At 39.4% G+C, this 23,526-nt stretch overlaps 1 protein-coding gene across 12 annotated transcripts in view; it reads left to right on the top strand.

Annotated features, from left to right (window-relative positions):
* Positions 1-23,526, top strand: part of CPEB3 (cytoplasmic polyadenylation element binding protein 3) — a 196,391-nt gene that overhangs the window by 21,980 nt on the left and 150,885 nt on the right. For 8 of the 12 annotated variants that reach the window (XM_086680373.1, XM_086680372.1, XM_086680367.1 and 5 more), the window contains one exon: positions 12,192-13,207. In XM_086680373.1, the coding sequence (XP_086536499.1) occupies positions 12,203-13,207 (1,005 nt within the window). In that variant the 5' untranslated portion in view covers positions 12,192-12,202. Of the gene's footprint in view, positions 1-9,237; positions 9,437-11,852; positions 11,967-12,037; positions 13,208-23,526 lie in introns of those variants that run through there. The other 4 variants (XM_086680369.1, XM_086680370.1, XM_086680371.1 and 1 more) reach the window with 4 other exon arrangements.

The following is a 23,526-nucleotide window of genomic DNA, read 5'->3' as shown; positions in this document are numbered from 1 at the left end:
TCAACCAACTGAGCCACCCAGGCACCCCTTTAAATTGAGGTATAACTGACATAGAACATTATATTAGTTTCAGGTGTACAAAATAATCAGTATTTGTACATGTTGTAAAATGATCACGATAATAAGTTAACATCCATTACCACACATCTTTATAATTTTTTTTCTTATGATGAAAACTTAAAAAGATTTTTTTAATGTTTATTTATTATTGAGAGACAGAGCATGAGCATGGGAGGGACAGAGAGAAGGGAAGACAGAATATAAAGCAGGCTCCAGGCTCTGAGCTGTCAGCACAGAGCCTGATGTGGGGCTTGAACTCACAAACTGCAAGATCATGACCTGAGCCAAAGTCGGACGCTCAACCGACTGAGCCACTCAGGTGCCCCATCTTATGATGAAAACTTTTAAGGTCTACTCTCTTAGCAACTTTCAAATATGCAATATAGTAGTATTAACTATAGTCACCATGTTGTACATTACATCCTTAGGACTCATTTTATAACTGGAAATTTGTACTTTTTTGTCCACCTTCATGAATATTCAGTTTTAAAATAAAATTAATTACAATTGAAGTCTAGAAACGTAGGAAATATAGGTGAAGGCTGTTGATGTTTCTTTTTCTTTAATGGAATACATGTGCATACACATTGGCATGACATTTGAAATGGAATCTCCAGCTAATAATCATAGGCTCTAAGTATACAGACTTATATGTAATATTTCCTTATCACATGAAAGTATGATGACGAATGACAAAATATTGAATATACTGGGATGCTGAAAGAGACTTAATTTTATTTGGCATATCAAAAGAATAGAAACTTCCACATTAGGTTATTATCAGAACAGTAACTATATTCTTTGTTATATACACTAATCATGCACTGTTTTCATATTAGAACTTAATTTCTGTAGGAACCATAAACTTCAACCTTTTAAAAATAATTTGTTAATATGTATCAAAAGCCTTAATGTTCTGCCTTTCAAACAAGTAATTTTTTCTTTAGAAATATGGCTTAATGTAACAATTTGAAAAATAGTGAAAATTTGTAAGCAAACTAAATGTCCTGTAATAGGAGAAAGAGTAAATTAATTCCACCAAATTTTAGTATGGAGTATCTTCATTAAATGTTATAATGTCATCAAACCTAGTGTTTTTGAAATACTTTTCATGGCAAGAGAATTTCTCTTCACCTAATGTTAAATAAGTGCTTTCAGCCTCTGTAAATTGAGCTAAAAGAACTTTGTTCTTTGATTTGGTCAACAAACTTTTATCTAATAAACTTTTATTTTATCTCTAAGTTTTAGGCCCAGTGCCTGGCTTACAAAGATGAATAGAGTCCTGATCTTGAATCTTTTCTAGGAAGGATAGATGTACAAATAAATAATTATACTAAAGCATGAAGAATATTTTAATAGAGGTATGTTTGTATTATGGAGGGATATAAAGGAGGGAATGGGCAATTCTCACATGGCAAGGGAAAGCCTCAAAGAGGTTTGAACTGGGTTCTTTTGGGTGAGTAAGAGTTGGTTATCAAGAGGTAGAAAGGTATTTCAGGCAGAAGGAATATGTGCAGAGGCATTATGGTAGAAGAGCTTGGTCCGTGCAGGGACCTGTAGTAGTTAGGTATGGCTGGGAAGAAGAGTAGAAGAGTTAAGTTTGTATTTTATCCTCTTGGCAGGGGGAAAGTAAAGAATTTTAGGAAGGGGCATACCATAATAAAATTGTATTTGAGTGATTACTTGGGCTTTAGTGTGGAGGCCACATTTGAAAGGGTACTAGATGAGAGACATTAGGGTAATACTGCCATAGTTCAGATGTAGTGTTAAACTGGCTGTGAAAAAAGAGGAGGGGATGTCAGGCAGAAATTTAGGAGGCCAAAGTAATAGGTTTTAGTGACCAATTGGACTTGTCCCTCAGTGGGTGAGAAGAGAAAAGACAAAACCATGTCCAAATTACTACCTTCAGTGACTAGATGGTTGGTGGTCCCATTAAGTAGGAGAAAGATAAGTAAACCAGGAATAAAGGCAAAGGCGCGTGTGAGAAGAGGTGCTGCAGGATCCTGAGATAGAGAAGTTGTTAAATAGTTGTTTGGAGCTTAGCAAAAAGATTTGATCTGAAAACCTGGATAGCAGTGAACTCCTGTTTCCCAGTTCATGAATATAACATTGTCCAGGGAGAGTGTAGAATTAGGAGAACCCTGAGGGAAGATCTGTCTAGTATCGAAGAGACAGAAGAAACTTAAGAACCGAAGAACCAGGAAAGCAGTGTCTTCAAAGAAAACAGAACAGTCTGGAGTTAGTTTGCTACTGCTGTGTAACAAATTACCTCAAGCTTAATGTCTTAACACAAACTTATTTATGACTTACGGTTCTAGGGATCAGAAATCTGATGCAGCATGACTGGGTCCTCTGTTTAGGTTGTCAAATCTGCTTTCAAGCTCATTCTTGTTGGCAGAATTGCAGTTACAGGACTAAGGTTCCTGTTGTCCTTCTGGCCTGGAATCTTGAAAGGCCATCGTAGAATTCGGCTTATAAGTGTTTTATGAAGGATGAATGCCAAATAAAGTAAGAATTGAGAAGTGTCAATTGGTCATTGGTAAGTTTAGTAAGATCAGTAGCATGAGCACTTTTTAGCAGGATGGTAGGGGCAGAAGCCACATGCAGTTAAGTTTGGGAATCAACTGGAAATGAAAGCATAGCTGGGATATAGGGGCTTCTTTCAAACACCCTGTCGTGAATGGGATGGAGAATGTTGGGCATAATAAACTAATGAACTAGGTCTCAAGGAAACTAGAAGGAATAAGCTCTAGACTACATGTGGAGTGATTAATTGTGGACCTGTAGGGGAACTCAGCTTCCTCTGAAATAGAAGGAAAGGAAGTATGGAGGGGACTACAGATAAGTTTGTGAAGGGGGTGGGGGGAGGGTCTTGGTGCTAGGCAGCTGAGAAATTGAGGGCATTACTGTCTAATGGCCTCAGTTTTCTCTTACAAGATCAATAAAAAAAAGCAGATGAAGTTCTGGAATTGCTACTTTGTAGCTAGGAGGCCTTTCATAAAATTGTTGATGAATGCATGAACCAAAAGCTAATGGAGAGGCAAGAAACATAAAGAACTCCAGGTGCTCTCCAGATTGCCCACCAAACCACATCTGGCTCACCAGGCTCCCTTTTTGCTCCCTTTTCTCTTGTTATGTTCTCAAACTTAGTCTGAGCTAGAATTGCTTAATAGATCCTCACTCAGAGGATGTGGAATTTCCTGCTTATAACTTGCCTTGGGCTTTAACAATCTTAAAATCTTTCTAGGTTACCTAGAGGATATCTAATTTACCATAGTTGACCAAAATTACTTTTCCCTCCTTAGGTTGCGAGGTATTTGAAGTCAAGGGACTTTGGATTTTTTCATTTTTGCATGTAGCACCCATAGGGACAGTCCTGGCATGTAGGGAGTCCCCCATTTATTTCTCTAGCTCCATGACCTAGACTTAAGGCTCCTCTTTTTATTTGGCCATATTGTGCTATTTTTTTCTCTTTAACTTAGAGAAGATAGTCAATCTTTACAAGTATATATGTAAATTTTAGAAATTTAATGGGGGGCGCCTGGGTGGCGCAGTTGGTTAAGCGTCCGACTTCAGCTCAGGTCACGATCTCGCGGTCCGTGAGTTCGAGCCCTGCGTCGGGCTCTGGGCTGATGGCTCAGAGCCTGGAGCCTGCTTCTGATTCTGTGTCTCCCTCTCTCTCTGCCCCTCCCCCGTTCATGCTCTGTCTCTCTCTGTCTCAAAAATAAATAAACGTTAAAAAAAAAAATTAAAAAAAAAAAGAAATTTAATGGAAATATAACAAAAATACAGAAAAGTGCATATATTATAAATGTCCGGTTTTCTAAATTTTCAAAATAAATACACCTGTGTAATAGCATCCAGCTCAAGAAAACGGTATATCACCAGCATCTCTGCAGTCCTTTTTATGTCTTCTACCAATCATTATTTCTCTACAGAGGTAACTACTGTGGTGACTTCTAATCCATAAATTAGTTTTTAAAATTCTTTTTATTTATTTATTAAAAAAATTTTTTTAACGTTTATTTATTTTTGAGAGAGAGCGCCGGTGCAAGTTGGGGAGGGGCAGAGAGAGACTGAGACTCAGAATCTGAAGCAGGCTCCAGGCTCTGAGGTGTCAGCACAGAGCCTGATGTGATGTGGGGCTGGAACTCATATGAGTCATGAGATCATGACCTGAACCAAAGTCAGACACTCAACCAACTGAGCCACCCAGGTGCCCCCATAAATTAGTTTTTTTTAGAACTTTATATAAATCAAATCATATGGTATGTACTTTGCCCTGTTAGGCTTCTTTCACTCAGGATTGTATGCATGCAGTTCATCTGTGTTCTATGGAATTAGAGTCTATTCATTATCTTTGCCTTATGATATTCCATTATATGAATCTATCACAAATTCACTTATCCATTTGATTGTGGATGGATATTTGGGTTGTCTCCAGGTATGGGTTATTTCTGATTGATGCTGCTTTGAACATGGCTTTTGGTGAACATATGTTTGCATTTCTGATGGCTATATATATCCAGAGGCAGAATTGCTAGGTTTTAAGGTATGTGAATGTTTGCTTTAGTAGATCCTGCTAAATAGTTTTGCAATGTGGTTGTATAGCTATACTAAATTATACTTCTGCCAGCAGTGTTTGAGTTGCTCCCACATCTGTGCTAAGGTATGGCATTATCTGCCTTTTCCAATTTTAGCATTTCTGGTTTTATTTTGTATTTCTTTGATGATTAGTGGGGTAATCATGTACTTTTTTCATATACTTTCTTTGAACATTGAATGTCTTTTGTTGAAGTCGCTTGTCTTTTTCTTTGAGATGTTTACTATTAATTTGTAAGGGTCCTTTATATATTCTAAGTCTTTTGTTGAAAAATATACATATTGCATATATTTCTTTCCTTCCAAGAGTTTTCACTCTAATTCTGTCCTTGGTAAACAGATGTTCTTAATTTAATTTGTTTAGTTTATTAAATTTTTCCTTTATGGTTATTGGTTTTGTGACCTGTTAAAATTGTTGCCTACTCCAACCTCGTGAAAATATTCTCTTATGTTCTTTTAAACGCTTTATTGTTTACCTTTTACGTTTAGGCCTACAATCCATCTGGAAATGATTTTTGTGTATGGTGTGGCAAGGGTGAAAGTCTTTTTTTTTTTTTTTTCCATATGGATATTCAGTTGACTCCAATATCCTTTATTGAAAAAAAACATCCTTTCAAACTGCAGTGTTACTGTTTTCATAAATCTGGTGACCATACATATGTGGATCTGTTTCTGGACCTTTTATTTTATTCCGTGTGTCTTTTGCTTATCCTTTTGCCAATAACCCTAGCCTAATTACTATAGCTTTATAATAAGTCTTGATATCTAGTAGTGTAAGTCCTCTAGGTATATTATTTTTGCCATCTAGATTGTTTTGGCATTCTTGGCCCTTTGCACATAAATGTAACTTTAATCCAACAAATATTTTTTAAAAATTTTAATGTTTTTATTTATTTTTGAGAGAGAGACCGAGAGTGAGCAGGGGAGGGGCAGACACACACACACACACACACACACACACACACACACACACACACACACACACACACACAGAATCTGAAGCAGGCTCCAGACTTTGAGCTGTCAGCAGGGCTGACAGAGCCTGATGTGGGGCTTGAATTCATGAACTGCAAGATCATGACTTGAGCCAAAGTTGGATGCTTAACGGAATGAACCACCCAGTCATCCCAATCTAACAAATATTTACTGAGTATCTATTTACTATGTGCTAGGCACAGTGATAGATGTTGGGAATATAGCTGTTAATAGGATAAGCCTGGTTCTTTTCTTATAGTTGGGAAAGCCACTCACAGAGTGAGATGAAAAAATGGCCTGGGGGGTGCCTGGCTGGCTCAGTTGGTTGAGCGTCCGACTTCGGCTCAGGTCATGATCTCGCAGTTCCTGAGTTTGAGCCCCGCATCGGGCTCTGTGCTGACAGCTCAGAGCCTGGAGCCTGCTTCAGATTCTGGGTCTCCCTCTCTCTCTGCCCCTCCCCTGCTCGCACTCTGTCTCTCTCAAAAATAAATAAAAAATTTAAAATATTTAAAAAAAGCTGGCCTAGGGTAGGGGCGCCTGGGTGACTCCATTGGTTAAGCGTCCTACTTTGGCTCAGGTCATCATTACACGGTTCATGGGTTCGAGCCCTGGGTTGAGCTCAGTGCTGACAGCTCAGAGCCTGGAGCCTGTTTCATATTCTGTGTGTCCCTCTCTCTCTCTCTCTCTCTCTCTCTGCCCCTCACCAACTGGCACTCTGTCTCTAAACATTAAAATAATTTAAAAAGAAAAAAAATGGCCTAGACCCTGAGAAACTCAGTATTTAAAGTCAGTTAGCAAAGAAGATTGAGAGCTAGTGAGAGAGAGCACCGATATGCTAGAGGGCACATAACCCTACATGTGAGAAAACCAAGGACGGCATGAAGGAAGCAAAGGGAAGGTATATCCAGTAATTACGGTCAGTTATGTCAGTGTTACTGCAAGATCAAGCAAGATAACGACTGACAAAACATCCACTGGATTTAGCTCTGAGTACTATTGAGAACTTAATGAAGCAGTTTCTGTGGAGAGGTGAGGTGTGTGTCTTTATTAGACTGTAAACTTTTAGATGGGAACAAAGTTTTCTGTTCACTTAGAGCTGAATGAATGTTATTTCATGATGATAATCAAATGATCTGCATACTCCTCATGATGAAAAAGTAATTGCTGTTCTAAATGGAGAATAATTTGATACTTACTCAAATCTTGGTTGTTTTAGATAAGCAAAAACTATATTTCATCCATCCATCCATCCATCCATCCGTTCATTTATTTATTCATCCATTCATTCTGCAAACGTCTTTGGAGCAACCACCAATTACCTGGGACTCACATGTACTACATTGAGTACAGATGTGAGTAGTGTAGGAATGGAAGAAAGCTTAGAAAGATGTATTTGATCCATGTATATCTCAATGAGTTAACTCTGCAATCTCTATTTTGACAGCCTTCCATGACCATTTAAAGCGATAAATGGTTAAGCACTGTGATCTGAAGACAAAATTTTAGACAGTGCTTTCTTTCTGGTTAAATAAAACACAGGATTTCAGTAGGGAATGTCTTTTTTCTTGTTGGGGCTCCTTCTATAATTTATTATTTGTTTGATATTTATTTACACCTTGGCATTTTTGTTTGAGTTATTTTCTTTTTAGATTTGAATGCTTATTTTAGGAAAGGAAGAGCAGGAATTACTTCATTTTCAAATATAATACAATTACATTAAGTGTGGGCAGTGCTAATTACTGATTGCCATTTATCGAGGGTCAGGGGCCAAAGTTTATTTTTCTTTATTGTGTGAATTATTATTAGACCTTCACTTGTGGTCAGGTGGATTAATAAATGCCCAAGTAAACCACTTTCAAGCACACCTGAATAACTTAAGAATTTCTACCAATAGGGGCACCTGAGTGGCTCAGTTGGTTAAGCATTCAACTTTGGCTCAGGTCATAATCTCATGGTTTGTGGGTTTGAGTCCACCATTGGGCTCTGCTCTGGCAGTGTGGAGCCTGCTTGGAATTCTCTTTCTCTCTCTCTCTCTCTCTCTCTCTCTCTCTCTCCCCCTCTCTCTCTCCCTCTCTCTCTCTCCCCTCCCCCACTTGCACTCTCTCTAAATAAATAAACTTGAAAAAAATAATTACTACCTATAAAATCTTGACATTAATAATTTTAAAGTCTATTTTTTTTTAAATAAGTCTTCATAACGATTTTATGAGGGAACTTTCTTTTACTTAATTGAAGTACTTGAAAACATAGAAGTTTGGTAGGTTAGGGAAGTCTTCAGGAATAAGATTAACCTTGAGTGATCTTGACAGACTCTGGAATGCAAATGATAAGTACAGCATGTTGGCAGAAGTAAGGCTTTCTTTAGGAGAGTAGAGGAATAGAAAAAATGGGGAATATAAAATAAGTTCACGGTAGGAATAAGAAGGCCATTTAGTTCTTTTAAAAAGACTTTTCACGGGTTGATTCACAGTAATTTTTTTCCTCTTAAATTGTTTTGTTTTTTTTCCTTAGAAATAACTAGAAACAAAGACCACTAATGCTACAAATTGGTAGTCTCTGGTAATACTATAATTCTAATTGGTGAAGAAAGGAAATAGAGAATTAAGACAGTTTGAAATGATGCTTAATATTTTTAGTTCCAAGTTCAATCAGTATAGTCATCAACTGACATTTACTCTGAACCCCTTGGGTGAATGGCATTGAACCAAATCCCAAAGAAATAATATCTTCTGCCTACGTGAGCAAACTGGTAGTTGAACTATTGCTCTCAGAAGCTATGGATAATAAGAGTTGATGTTAATATGCTGTGAGATTCCAGCCTTGGAGTCATAAGGCTAAGATAGAAAAAATATACCCCCCCAAAAAAAATCTTGATTTGAAAAACAGAAACTGTATTTACTTTTTGTTTTGAATAAAGAAGTCACTGCCCTATGCAATGAAACACTAAATTTCAAATTATTTTTTAAAATTTCACCAAATATTGTCTTAGCTTAAAAGAGTTGAATTTTATTTGATTGATCATTGTATGAATAATGCAAAGTAAACTTTCATTTTGACAAGTAAAATAACGAGGTGAGTTGATTCAGAGCATGTCAAGTAGAACCGTAAGTGATTTATGCCTTCATTGAAAACTCAAATACAAAGAAATCTTGGTGGATGTCAAAAATTTGTGACTGAAACCTATTTTTACCTGATCTCCATGGTTAATATCACATTTATAAAGGTATTTTTCATTCTATAATATTAAAATGTTTCTTTTTAAGGATGGTCAGATTTTAAGCATTTATCTTTTCCTAGTAGTCTCCCCTTCCCTTGCCCTCTCCATCCCAATCTCTTTTCTTCGGATAGGGTTCCTATTGCTGGCTACCCAGTCATCACCATGCTAATACCATTTAAGGTAGCTCTGATGGGTTCATTTATTTTGAGTCCTTCAATTCAGTTTCTCTTTTAACCTGGCTTCCTAAATCAAGTTGACAAACCAATTTATTTTTCTCCCTTTTCATTTCAACAATTTGTGATTCAGATTGGTAGGAAAATATAACGTAATCCGAGCACAACCTCTTCCCCTTGGAATCAGTATTTTCGAGGCTTCCTCCTTTCCTTGGCGGAACGTGCTTAAGTCAGGCAGAGTACCTAGTGAAGGACTTCAGCCCCCACAGTTCCCTGTGCGCGCATGCCCTCTCCTCTTACAGTTGTCAAAGTGCTTTTGCCAGAGCGGTCACATAATCAACCTGAAAGAAGAAAATAAATACTGTACACTTTTTAATTTTATCGATCCTTAAAAACTGGACACTCAAAGGTAACTGCTACTAAGAATTTGTTACTTGAGATTGGGTGATTGCATGTGAAGGAAGATCTATTGTGTGTGTGGTGGGGGGAGGGGAAGGAGGTATCTATTTCTCGGACTTTGCTGTAAATAAGAAAAAAGAAAAAAAGAAACACACCCAAACAAACTATACGAGCAGTTGCGGAGAAACACTGTATGTTAACTTTGTAAATGTTATCTTAATCTATTGCTTTCCTTTTGTTTAAAAGCGTCTTATTTATTAAAGATGGGTCTTGACCTTGACAGAATGAATTTATGCAGAAAGTGAAATTTATATCTTTAAGGAGTGTTGCGACGAGAAATGGGTGTTCCTGGTATGTGGTATGATAAAAAAATTTTTAATTCAATAAATATATTAATTGCATATTATAAAATATTCTGAGTCCAGCTTACTTTTTAAGCTTTTTTGCTATATAGTACAGCATTAATTTTTCTATCAAGAGCATGTAGTTTAAACTGAAGGCATTACAGAAAGCATCAATACAAGCATCAGGAAAGCTGAATATTAAAATTATAATCAAATGCATATTTCAGCCATGATGATATGGCTATTGTAAAGACGATTCTAGCCCACTGGAAGCAACTCAGACCCCAGATTATAATGGTTTACTGCAGCACTGCTTAAACCAAGTCTGAAAATGTCTTTCTATGTCCATTTTCTTTGGCAGCGGTAGAACTTTGTGCTGTTGTGAATCCAAGCTTTGCTTGCCTCTTTGTGTGATATTTTACAATACAGATCAAAGCCATTGTTTTAGACCAAGGGACCTGAGAAACATAAAATCAATCTTAGGTAGGTTTTATTGGTAGTAGCTGACAATTTGTGAGGTATATTGGGCTGGGTTTTTATGGGGGGGGGGTTGAAGGGGAGGAAAGAGTAGAGAGTAAGGTGGCTATGAAGCATTTCGTTCAGCCCACTATTTTTTCTCTGTGTATGAAACTTTAAAATGAATGAGTAACCATTTTAAAGATAGTTTTTTAATAAAATAGAACTTTTAATTCCATTTCTTGATGTGAATATTTTGCTTAATGGCTAACAGTGGTGGCATCTCCATTTTCCAATACATTTATTTTATAACATTTATCATGAGGATGTCCAAAGACAGAGCTTCTGTATATATCTGAATGTCCTTTCACAAGTGTTCTGAGAAAGATGCTTCCCAAGTATCCGAGTTAATTAAGTAACTGCATTATATATATATTAATAACTTTGTTGCAATTATACTGAATCATCATCTAAAAATAATTGTATGTTTGGTCATTTGCTTCTTTAACATCTCAAAATATTAGTTTTCAGAGTCTCAGCACTTAATATTCATATATTTAAAACACTTAATATGTTCTAAAGGACAAACTAACTCAGTGATAACTATGTGTATGGAAATCTCCTGATTTTGAGTGATTACTATTTTCATCCTTGAATGGGAAAACAGGCTGTATGGCAGAGGTGAATATAGCCCTTCTATGAGAGATGGAAAATACCATACACTCCTTATATGGCTAAATGAAGCAGTGATGGCAATGCACTATAATTACAACGTATGAGAATTTGGGACTTTGTACTATGCTATTTTTAACGCTTTTGCTAGCATAATTCAGGGTCTTCAAACCATAATCTTTCATTGCTAATACCAGTGATAAGAGAATGGATTCTAAATTTGCCAAAGTCTTGTGACCAAGGCAGCATCAGGAGGATTCAAAAATGAAAATCTGGCAACCTCATAAGTATCTTGACTTTCTACTTAAATCTCAGGGGGATTTTTTTTAAAGCTCCGCCCCTACCCCATCTCACTGTCAGTCTGTCTCTCTCTCTCTCTCTCTCTGACCTCAAACCCAACCAGAACATTTCTCCACTCTGCACAGAAATTCTCAGGCTCCTGTTGAGACCTGAACCACTGAGAAGCCAAGAAATTTCTTGTGTGACAGAATTGGAGAGAAGAAGATTGGAGAATAAGCAGAAAAACTCCAATCCTTGGAGTAACACGAAGCAAACACAAACGTTTCAGTAGATTTTTTTTTTTTTTTTTACCTCTTTTAAAACGGTGGTTTTTTTAATGTCTCCTAACAAAATGGAGTAGCTGCAGCTACTGGGAGGCCAGAGAATGATTGTGCAGCTGAATCCTCCTCCTAACAAATGCCAAGGATTTCCTCCCTCGCGGTTCGCTGCTGCTAAATCAAACAATTATCAACGCAAGAAGGCAGTTTGCTAATCAAGAGGGATAAGACTGCTGTTTCTTTAAAGTGCGGAGCAGGGAAGGGGGAAGAAAGGGTCGTGTGCGGTGTCTTTTTAACCTTGCTGAAGGACGCAGCAGTATTTATTGACGTATGCAAATAACTGGGGGAGGGTGGTGCTTGGGAAAAAACAGGAACCAGAATCAGTTTCTCATTGCAGGGTGAACGCTCTGAGTTCCGGTGAAGGGAAAAGAGACGTGGCGAAATTGCTGTCTTTCTGTCTTATAAGCACATCTCTCACTAATACAGAAAAGGAACCAAGACATCAGAAAGGGTGAAGACGCTCTCACAGTATTTTTAGAGACCTTGCACGAGCCCCCCCCTCCCCGCCCCCATTCCCAGCCCGACCTGTTCTTCTAAATGGGAGATTATGGATTTGCATTGCAATTGGCTAGTAGCGGTGGCACTGGATTTTCGCAAGTAAAACACCCGCCCGCTTTAGCGAGGGGCATTAACGATCACATTAACAATAACGCGTCTCTCTTTTTTCCCGTTTCAGCTGCGCAAACCATGCAGGATGATTTACTGATGGACAAAAGCAAAACCCAGCCCCAGCCCCAGCAGCAGCGGCAGCAGCAGCAGCAGCAGCCCCAGCCCGAACCCAGCGCAGCCGAAGCCCCGTCCACGCCCCTCTCCTCAGAGACCCCCAAGCCGGAGGACAGTAGCGCAGTGCCGGCCCTCAGTCCCGCCGCGGCCCCGCCGGCCCCCAACGGTCCTGACAAGATGCAGATGGAATCGCCGCTCCTGCCGGGCTTGAGTTTCCACCAGCCCCCTCAGCAGCCGCCGCCGCCGCCGCAGGAGCCCGCGGCGCCGGGCGCGTCGCTGTCGCCGTCCTTCGGCAGCACCTGGTCCACGGGCACCACGAACGCGGTGGAGGACAGCTTCTTCCAGGGGATCACCCCAGTCAACGGGACCATGCTCTTCCAGAACTTCCCGCACCACGTCAACCCAGTCTTCGGAGGCACTTTCTCTCCGCAGATCGGCCTGGCGCAGACCCAGCACCACCAGCAGCCGCCGCCGCCGGCGCCGCAGCCCGCGCAACCCGCGCAGCCCCCGCAGGCACAACCCCCGCAGCAGCGCCGCTCGCCCGCCAGCCCCAGCCAGGCGCCCTACACGCAGAGGAGTGCTGCCGCGGCGTACGGCCACCAGCCCATCATGACCAGCAAGCCGTCCTCGTCCTCGGCTGCAGTAGCCGCCGCGGCCGCAGCCGCCGCTTCGTCCGCCTCGTCCAGCTGGAACACGCACCAGAGTGTGAACGCCGCCTGGAGCGCGCCATCCAACCCGTGGGGCGGCCTGCCGGCTGGCCGGGACCCTCGCCGGGCGGTCGGCGTGGGCGTGGGCGTGGGTGTCGGGGTGCCCTCACCGCTCAACCCCATCTCGCCGCTCAAAAAGCCCTTCTCCAGCAATGTGATCGCGCCGCCCAAGTTCCCCCGCGCGGCCCCGCTCACCTCCAAGTCCTGGATGGAGGATAACGCTTTCCGGACGGATAATGGTAACAATCTGTTGCCATTTCAGGTAATGCTCCATTGCACCTGCACACACCTTCTACCCCGCTTCTTTGCCCCTTCTTCCCTGCCATTTAATCGTCCACTGATTTTTGTTCTTTAAAAGAAGGCATCGATGTCCATCCCTTCTCCCCTTCCAAAGCCTCCATTTCACCGGGGCTGTTCTAGTTCCGGGGACAAGGGTGGGGGAACATTGTGACTGCTTGAGGAATCCTATTTAAGCGCCCTGATAAGATAGAAAAGGGCCTTTTTCTTTTGGTTTATTTTTTCCTTCACTGTGCGTGTGCCTCTTATTTTGACCTTATTTTACAAGTAAAGGTGCAAGGTGCTGGCATGGTCCCAGGATGAGTAGACTGAGATTCCTGTCATTTTAAGTAGCTACACATTTCAGGTTATGCAACCTGGGTTCAGAGTGCCGCCTGAAAGCCATCCACTCCTAAACTACCCTGGGCCTACTCTTAAAGAGGTTAACAGCCCTTGAGTGGTGCTATTTCAGACAGTTGCATATGCTCAATTAAACTAATGTGAACACATGTGTTTATGTCTCGCTAAGGTGCTGGCATCATTAATAGCAATCAGCATATTGCCCCTGCCGGGAAAATTATGAGTGTGAGATTCCAATAAACTCGTGAACTCCTCCAGGGACCCAGTTGGGGAGAATGGAAATTCTAGGGGTAACTCTTCCGATGTTACCTAGAAGAAAGACTTAGACATTGTTTTTCTAGAGCAAAGAGACAATAGGACGCGACCTTCAGAGCCATATTGCAATGGAGTCTATTTGCTAGCTAGCACTGAAATATTTAAAGCTGCAGTGTCCTTCAGTTGGGTTATTTAAGAAGACAATGCAGATCAATTACACCATTTGAAACTGGGCAGAGTGAAAGTCTTGCAACTTTAATGAAAAATGAGCCTTGTGTCTTGGTGTTAAATACCAGTGAAAAACCCAGGAAATGCCCCAGACAAAAAGGTTGAATGGAGTGTCCTTATTCTGTTCTTGTTTTCTAATCCAGCCCACGACCACATCAGTTAGTTGGCAGTGTCCTGAACATCTTGAGTTGGAAAAGGGGTGGTGAGGGTGAGTGTTCACTGGGAGCTTTTGTTCTCAGGCAAACATTTATCCTTCACTTACAAATTGATTTGGCTATAAGCTTCTAGGCTCAGTTACAGAAAAGAAGAAAGGAAGGAGAGAGGAGGGCTTTGGACAAGACCCAATTTGGGTGGTCAAGGAAATGAAAGAAATCCTTTGAGCATTGCTGAAAAATGGCAGAACTGACATTTGACAGAGGTAGAAAGCATCAGGTGCAATTGGAGCCTTCATTTTGTTCTTTACGTTTCAGATGTGATGTTTGGGGTGGCTCCCATCCATGAAGGAGGAGATAGGGTTATTGAGAAGCACATGATTCTCTAGGCCAGAGCAAGGATTTTTAACCTTGACAGTTCAAGGGGGTTCATGAAAGTTGTGTGTATGAGAGTTTTTCATGAGAGAGGATCTTGACAAATTTTCACCGGGGTCCTTTAGGCATGGAGGATTTTGATATTAAGGTGTATTTCTTTCCATTGTTCTAAAGTTTGTTTTAATAAAATGAGACACTGCGAGATGGGATTAGTTTGGTAAAGAAAAGGAGGAATCTGCTTTCTGGAATTTCTCTATGTGCTTATTTTTGCGGTGAGGGGATAGAACAGGGAGGCTGCATTTGGTAGGAGAGCCCTTTTTCTAACAGTTCCTCTGTCACTCCCTATCCAAGTCCAGTCTTAGAAGTTAACCTGAAATATGATAGGAACGTTTAGGGGTGAGAACTGATGGTGTAGACATCATTTATCTTTTTCTAAGAGTTGAATAGAATACAACTAGCTTTTGATAATTGTCTCTGGAAATGAGGACTGGGGAGAGATTAAATCCATAAAATTTCCCTCAAACTCATGACACTACTCATGACAAGTAGTGTATGGATTGCCAGTCGTTTACAGGCTATGCTAATGAGAGCCAGACAGACTGGTTTGACTTTGGTTTGTCTTTTCATCCGTAGTGGTGCTGTTGAGTAGGCAAAGACGGCCAAAAGATTTGACTTTATGTCTCACTTCTTTGTCTTACTTAAAATGGAGCTTCAGTATTTTGAAGCAATAGTAGAACCAAATTAGGAGTAACCTGGTTGTTCTTTGGTTTTGGGTTGGAATATTACAAGACTTGAGTTAAGTATATCACATATGTTTAAAAAACTAAAAACACCTTGAGTTTTGTGTTTAGAATTTTATATGTCTGTGCATTTATTTAAATCATTTTCCTGTGAAAGGGAGAAAATATCTTTTTAAAAAAATTTTTTTTCAGTGTTCATTTTTGAGAGACAGAGAGTGAGTAGGGAAGGGGCAGAGAGAGAGGGAGACACATAATTCAAAGCAGGCTCTAGGCTCTGAGCTGTCAGTACAGAACCTGATGGGGCTCAAACCCATGAACCGTGAGATCATGACCCGGGCCGAAGTCGAATGCCCAGCCGACTGAGCCACCCAGGCGCCCCAAGGGAGAAAATATCTTAAGTAGTCCTAGAGACTTTATTTTACAGACTCTCAGCTAAAAGGGGCTTGCAACAGTGATCTACTGTAATGTATCTTAATAGGTATTTTTGAAATCCATATCCCCTCAGTGCTGCTTCACCCTCTTTTGCCAATCAACACAATAGATTTTTTTTTTTTCCCCCGGAGCTTTCTTCTGTGGTTTATATTATAAAAGCAATAACTGTATTTGAATGTGGTTTTCCAAACTAGATGTTCCTTACCCCCTTCCCTCAATTCTAACAAAGTCGATTGGTTTCCCTGAGTTGGGGTGGCTTCTTCCTTTGGGTTTACTTGTATCTAAAAGCCATTTCATTTCTGTAAATAAGGAAACTGAGGTCCTGAGCGGTATAGTGACATAGCTCTAGTCTAAAGGTTTGGCTAATTTTGTTGATGTGTGTCCTTAACTTCCCTGTAGCATTAGTGCTGTCAGGTAGAATTAATTTTAAGTCAGGTTCGCTTTGGGCTCCATTTAAAGGGACTTAGTTATGGAACTATCTAGTGAGGCTCTCTGTCTGGCTGATGCCTCTTGGCATCATGTACTTTCCGCTAACTGGCTCAGGAACAGTGAGGCACTCCACTGGGGGAATTCTAAATATGCATCATTCTGTATTTATATGAGACAGAGAAGCTTGGGTCTGTAAAAGGACTAAAGCAGAGATGTTTTCTATATGTAGTGAATGTGGATTTTTGTCCAGAGAAGTTTAGAAGGGACTTTTAAGAATACCTATTCTACCATTCTGTTTATTTTCCAGAGGAGGAAATTGAAATCCCAGTATGTGAAATTCCTTGCCCAAGTTTGGGTGGGTAGTTTGTGTCAGAGGTAGGCTTTGGAGGCAGATTGCCTAGATTTCAAAATCTTAACCCTGCCAGTCACTTGCCTTGTAATCTTGAGCAAATTATGCAGACATTTTGACCCTCAATACCTTTATCTATAAAATGGGAATAATAATTCCTTGCTTCATATGAGTTCAAAAGAGCAACTGCATTAGCACAGTGCTTGGCTCATAGTAAAGTATCACATAAATGTTGGGCTACAGTTACTGTTATTGTAACGGTGACCAGGAGTTCTGCATGATCTTTTCATAGTATGGATTACTGATTTCTCATACAGAGCAATCTGAATAACTGTAAACTTCTATACAACATCGTTTGGTCTTTTTTTCTGTCTAAAGGTACCCTCTGGTTACTGTAACAATATGGTGACCCACCATTTACTTACAGGCCAGGCCCTGTGCTAAACAGTTTAGGTATAGTTTCTCATTAGAACTCCTTTGAGGTTCAGGACTGTTATAATCCTCATTATACTTGACAGAGAAATTGAGAGTTAGTACATTTACTTCATTTGCTCACAGTCACACAGCCAATAACTCTCAGAGGTGGGATTTGAACCCAGGCAGTCTGCCTCCAGAGCCAGTCTCCACTCTTAATATCTTGGATATGATAGCTCCAGGACATCAGTTAACAGTGCAGTGTAGAGGCAGAAGACTGGGCTGAATCTGTACTTGACCTTATGATATACCCTAGAAATAGTGCTTTTAAAAAATTTGTATTGATGGAAATGGAGGAAGAAAAATATGGTGTCATATATTTACTATCACTTTTTTGCAACAGTAGTCAGTATTTCCCTCTATTGTTTATTTACTTAATTTATGTATTTTTGAATATTGTATTTTTGGGGGGAAAATTTCAAATCATATTTTGTTTTCTTTCTGCATCTCTGTTTTTATTCCTCTCCTCTTCCCTCCAAATTGAAAGACTTTTTGTTTTTTGACGTAAGTCTAACTAAATATAGTGTTAATTTTGCTAGTGGGTTATCTATAACACAAGAAAAATTCCTTATGCGAATTAATGGGAATATAGATTATTTTTAAAAATAAATATGCTTATTTATAATTCTTAGGAAACATTAATATTTTTCAAGTCTATGCTTTTTATTTCACAAGCCATCTTTTTAGGAAGTAATATAAATTGTCTAGTTTATGCTTGCTTTTGACTAAGGTTAGTATGACCTAGATTTAAAACTGGAGACTCTTCGGTTGATGGTTTCTTAAATACTGCTTTAATGCAAAACCACTTAAGGTCCACCCAACCCCACAAACTGTTTCAGAGCCTATTATGGCATGGTTACTGTGAATGCCAACAAAGCTACATTATCTATATTCTATTTAAAAGACAGGTTGGTTAGGAAATATTAGAAGGTTTTCTATGCTACTGAAAACATTAATCTGATAATATAAACAGTATACTTCAAAATTGCTTTTCAGTGTTGAAAAGTAGTTAGCTTTAAACTTTTTATGACCTTGCAGTGAGTTGATACAAAAGTATGCCTTCAGAAATGTAATGTTTTTAGATACTCTATAAGATACAATTTTCTGCTTAAACAGCTTTCTCCATTGGTTGGCCTATTTTGCTTTTTTCAAGGGCTATATAAGGTGAAATGCTTGTCCATTTGGAACTTGTCATTGCTCAGGTGGGTTTCGTAGTGTTTTGATCTGCAAGTGTCAGAAGATTATGGCTTTGTTTTTTACGATACGAAAAGTTTAAGTCGTGTGGATTTTATTGAGGAGAGAAATGGAGAGGAGCATAGAGTAGTGGACAACCCATGAAGCTTGGAATGAGAAAGACACTGGTTGAAGCCACAGCTCTGTCATTGGTGATTGGGTCACATCATTTAGCCAATGATTCTTTTTACCAGTCAGCAAAAATGGAGAGAGAGCACCCATCTTCTGGGTTTGCTTTCAGAGAATGTGTACAAAGTTTTCAGAAAATTAGATACTGGTATGGCTCTTAGATGTCTGCCTAACTACCTCTAATTATAGTCAGTTAGAGTTTAATAGAGGAAATATTGTTGATAATCAGTAGTCCAGAGTTAAACAGTAGTTGATGGCATCTGGAAATGGAGAAGGGCTGGAAAGATGTGTCTGGCAGGGATGGAAGAGCAGTGAAAGGCTCTTTGTATATTATGGTGACTGCCTGACCTAGAAAGGCAGTAACTACCTGCTTTTTGTAACTACCTGCTTTTTGTAACTACGTGCTTTTTGTAACTACCTGCTTCTGCTTATGGCTGACTCACCAATGCAAGCATAAGACTTTTTCTCGCTCTGTGAACATTTTAATTGGGGTTGGGAGAAATGCCTACACTTGTAATTTCCCAACTGCCAGCAATGTTGATTTTGGTAGTTTTGGAGCAATAAAGGCTCCAATTTGAAGCTCCTTATTACCGCTTTCCCGAAGACCTTGCCTGGCTCTCTGTAGGAGTCCATGTGATTGTCAGAGATAGAATTCAGTATACAGCCCCAAGTTTGGATCTTGGGAGTTGGGGAATATAACCACCACTGCAAAGGGGCTTTCCTGGAGAGATCATCATGCTTGCTGTAGTAGCCAGCCTAACAAGGGATTTCCTACAGCTGGTCCGTATTCCTTGTAAATGGCTTGTTCTGTGGGGGTTCTGTTATGTTTTGGTGCTATTACATTTAGTTTTCATATCCTTTAGTGTTCTTTACAGATGCTGAGCATGTAAATTTCTTAATATGAAACCATTTTACTTTTGCATTTTGACTTAATGTGAAATAGAAAGGTACTACTGAATGAAAATAATACAATAAATTAGTATCTTGGAATCCAGCCTACTTTTCTTTCCCCAGAAGCTTTAGTATATGATTCTCAGAAATAATAAATACATAATATGAATCCTTATTGGGATACTTCAGAGGAGAAAAACAGAAATGGGCACCAAACAGCCTTTATATCATTTTTAGGTGATCATAGAATTAATACACGTGGAGGGAAGGAAACATTGTGTACTGATTTTGTATGCATAAAACTGTTGTACAGCCAAATATCTTCATTTGTTAGGCATTCAAACTTATTTCAAAGTCAAGATCAAGTACAAGAGGAAAAAAAAAATTCCCTTTCTTTAGTAACTCAGTGCAACTAACTAAATGGTCAGTGCCATCAAAGGACCAGTGTCTGCAAGTTCACAAGCACCTGACAGTAGCTACTGCTTAAATGAATGAATAAACATTTATTGTTATTATTTTCTAATTTTTAAAAAATGTTTATTTTTGAGAGAGAGAGCGTGAGCAGGGGGGAGGAACAAAGAGAGAGAGAGACACGGAATCAGAAGCAGGCTCCAGGCTCTGAGCTGTCAGCACAGAACCTGATGCAGGACTTGAACCCACAAGTCTTGAGATCATGACCTGAGCTGAAGTTGGACACTTAACCGACTGAGCCACCCAGGTGCCCCTGTTACTATTATTTTTAATGTTTATTTTTGAGAGAGAGAGACAGAGTACAAGCACAGGAGGGGCAGAGAGAGACAGAGACAGAATCTGAAGCAGACTCCAAGCTCTGAGCTGTCAGCACAGAACACAACATGGGGCTCGAACTCACAAGCCATAAGATCATACCTAAGCTGAAGTCAGACTCTTAAACGACGGAGCCACCCAGGCCCCCCAAATGAATGAATAAACATTTAAACACGAGGTGCTATAGTTTTGTTTTTCTACAATATAGTATACTTAACATTTTTGAGACAGATTTCCCCTTATACCATTTCTCTACAAGGTGGTAGGATATGTCCATAGGATATGGAAATAGGTTAATGTATATAATGTCACAAAGGACATTTTCAATTTATAAAAATAGAAAATATCATTTGTGTTCCCAGGTTTAAGGACATCCAATAGTTTCTGGGATATGACTCTCTTTGTAGGTTTGGTATGTCAAAAAGCAAGCAGAGTTCTTGTTTTGACATAAAAGGTTTTGGGAGCCAATGCATGGGAACACTAGCTTGCATCTTACAAGTTAAATTTTTCTTTACCTCCTCACTGTTAATCAACTCATTCTTCTAGAGTTAATTTATCCTGTCATGGTCATCTGTTTTTTTCCTTCTCAAATTGTTATTAATACTACAACCGACCAGAATGAGGGTCAGAATAATTTTGACAATAGCACTTAGACATATTAAGAAGAGAATTCTTTGGTCTAAGAGGTTGACACAGTAGGTTGCAGCAGGCTCATTCAGTCATTCATTCATTTGAGGAATGTGAGATTGGAAAGCAGAGAGGTAAGGGGCCAAAGACTATCTTTTTTTTTTTTTAATTTTTTAAACGTTTATTTATTTTTGAGAGAGAGAAAGAGAGAGATGGGGGAGGGGCAAAGAGAGAGGGGGACACAGAATCTGAAGCAGGCTGCAGGCTCTGAGCTGTCAGCACAGAGCCTGACGCGGGGCTCAAACTCATGAACTGTGAGACTGTGACCTGAGCCGAAGTCAGATGCTTAACCCACTAAGCCACCCAGGCACCCCAAAAGACTGTCTATCTTAAATACATGGTAGGGTGTGGTAACTGATTAGGGCTTAAAATACTTCAGAGGAAACATTTTCATGATCTGACAGTTTAACCCCCTACTCAAAGTCCAGGAGACCTAGTTCTTAGGTTTCAGGTACACAGCAATTAAAAAGGACAAGAAGTAAATGTGCCCAGCACCTCTCTTTTGCAATCTGCTGTGGAAAATTTCCTTTCCTCTTTTGGACTAGAGAAATATAACTGAGATATGCAGTGGATTAAAAATAGTGAAGACCAGTAATGTTTATGAGATTGGGGGAAAGGCTGAGATACAGTTTTTGGATATGAATCTGTTTTTATGTGTTTGCATTTGGTTTTGTGGGTAGACTAGTCACCTCTTGGCCACATTGTTATTGAAAGCAATTGTGATCAATAGAATCCTGAGTTCAGATAAGTAGTTAAGAAGGATAGCATAGGTCGTATTTTTGTTAACTACAAATCTATTACAGAACTCTTAGATCAAAGGGATGAGATTTACCTTGTTGAGTTTCTTTTGGGATCTTCACTCACAGTCATAATCCATGTACTCCAGCTTTTTGGTATTGTATTATATATATTATATATACACATGTATATATTATATACATATTTAGGTTTTTTTTGAGAGAGAGAGAAGGAGAGAGCTTGCACACGTGTACAGGAAGGGGTAGAGAGAGAGGGAGAAAGAGAATAATCTTAAATTGGCTCCATGCCCAGCTCTGAGCATGAGTTCATGACCTGAACTGAAATTAGGAGTTAGATGCTTAACCTGCTGAGCCACCCAGGTGCCCCTTGGGTGTTGTATTGTTTTTGATGTCTCCTTCTCCAAGTAGATACAGCTTAAAAATACAGGGGACCCTGAATGCCAAGTACTGGCCTCACCCTTTTCATGGAAATTATCTTATTTAATCCTTTACTTAATCCTGACACATTTTTGTGAATTAGAAATTATCATCCCACTTGAAACTCAGAGAAGATTACCTGACTAGTAAGGTGATGGAGCAGGAGTGGAAACTTAGGTCTTTTGACTCCATCCATGTCCAGTTCTTCCATTCTATCCCTGCTTGCCTCTTATCTTGTCACTTACCATCTTTCAATATGCCTTTGATGTTGCACTCTTTCCCCAGATCTTCCCTGATACTCCTCATCCCACGTTGCCTTTATAACACTTGTCACTCTCCAAAATGAGCTGGTTTATTTTGTTTTGTCTCTCCATACTAGAGTGTATCCTCCCACAAGGGCAAGGACCTTTCCACTGCAGTGTCCACAGGGGTTGTGACAGCCTGGGGTATTTTAGGCACATGGTAAATATTTGTTGAATGTGTTAATGATTTACATTTTGAAATGATTGATTAGGCATTTATTGGTCATTTGCATGTAGCTGCATGTAGCTAGCAATGTAAAAGTAATTTTACTTTATAAACATTAAACTAGCCTCTATCAGAGATAAGGCACTAGGGATTAAAGCTGAACCAAATCCTGTCAGACAGCTCCCGGACAAACATGAATTAAAACATAGAAGGTAGGGATGCCTGGGTGGCTTAGTTGGTTGAGTGTCTTACTCTTGATTTTGGCTCAGGTCATGATCCCAAGGTTGTGAGATTGAACCCTCCATCAGGCTCTGCTGAGTGTGGAGCCTGCTTAAGATTCTCTCACTCTAGCCCTCTGCCCACCCACCCTGCTCGCTCACTCTCTCTTTCTCTAAAATGAAATGTGTGTGTGTATGTGTGTGTGTGTGTATATATATATATATGTATATGTGTGTGTGTGTGTATGTATATACACAATATACATATATATGCACATGTATATATATATACGTACAGGTGTATATATATATATATATATATATATATATATACACACACATATGTATATATGCATGGATGAGTTTATAACTGTGTGATATACACAACAGAGTCTATACTTGAATCAGAGGAGGGAATGATTAAACTTTTGTGTCTGTGTGTGTTTGTGTGTTGAGAAGGCTCCAGGAAAGTCTTCACAGTTTAAAACATTTTCAGTTTTTCTGATTTTGAAAGTAATCCATGTTCACCATTAAAACTGGAGGGAAAAAAATTGCTCATAATCCTATTATGATAAGTAATAGATAAGTACTCCTGTTTTAGTGTATTTCTGCCAGTAATCTCTTTTATGTATATGTAAAATGTATTTATGTGGTTGAGATGATTCTGTGTTAACAATTTATAGCCGTATTTTTTAGCTTTTCATATCATTAAATTTATAAACATTTTTTATTACTGCATAATATTCTAACACAGCAACACAGCAATCCATTAAAATTTAACAAGTCACTTTTTAAAAATGTTAATTTATTTATTTTGAAAGAGAGAGAGTGTGCATGTGCACACATGTGAGCAAGGGAGGGCAGAGAGAGAGGGAGAGAGAGAAACCCAAGCAGGCTCTGTGCTGTCAGCGCAGAGCCCAACTT

The sequence above is a fragment of the Puma concolor genome, chromosome D2, assembly GCF_028749965.1.
Source record: "Puma concolor isolate L17-30 chromosome D2, mPumCon1.1.hap2, whole genome shotgun sequence".
NCBI classification, from domain to species: Eukaryota; Metazoa; Chordata; class Mammalia; order Carnivora; family Felidae; genus Puma; species Puma concolor.
Note: the sequence above shows the minus strand (reverse complement) of the source record. Positions and strands in the feature narration are given on the sequence as shown.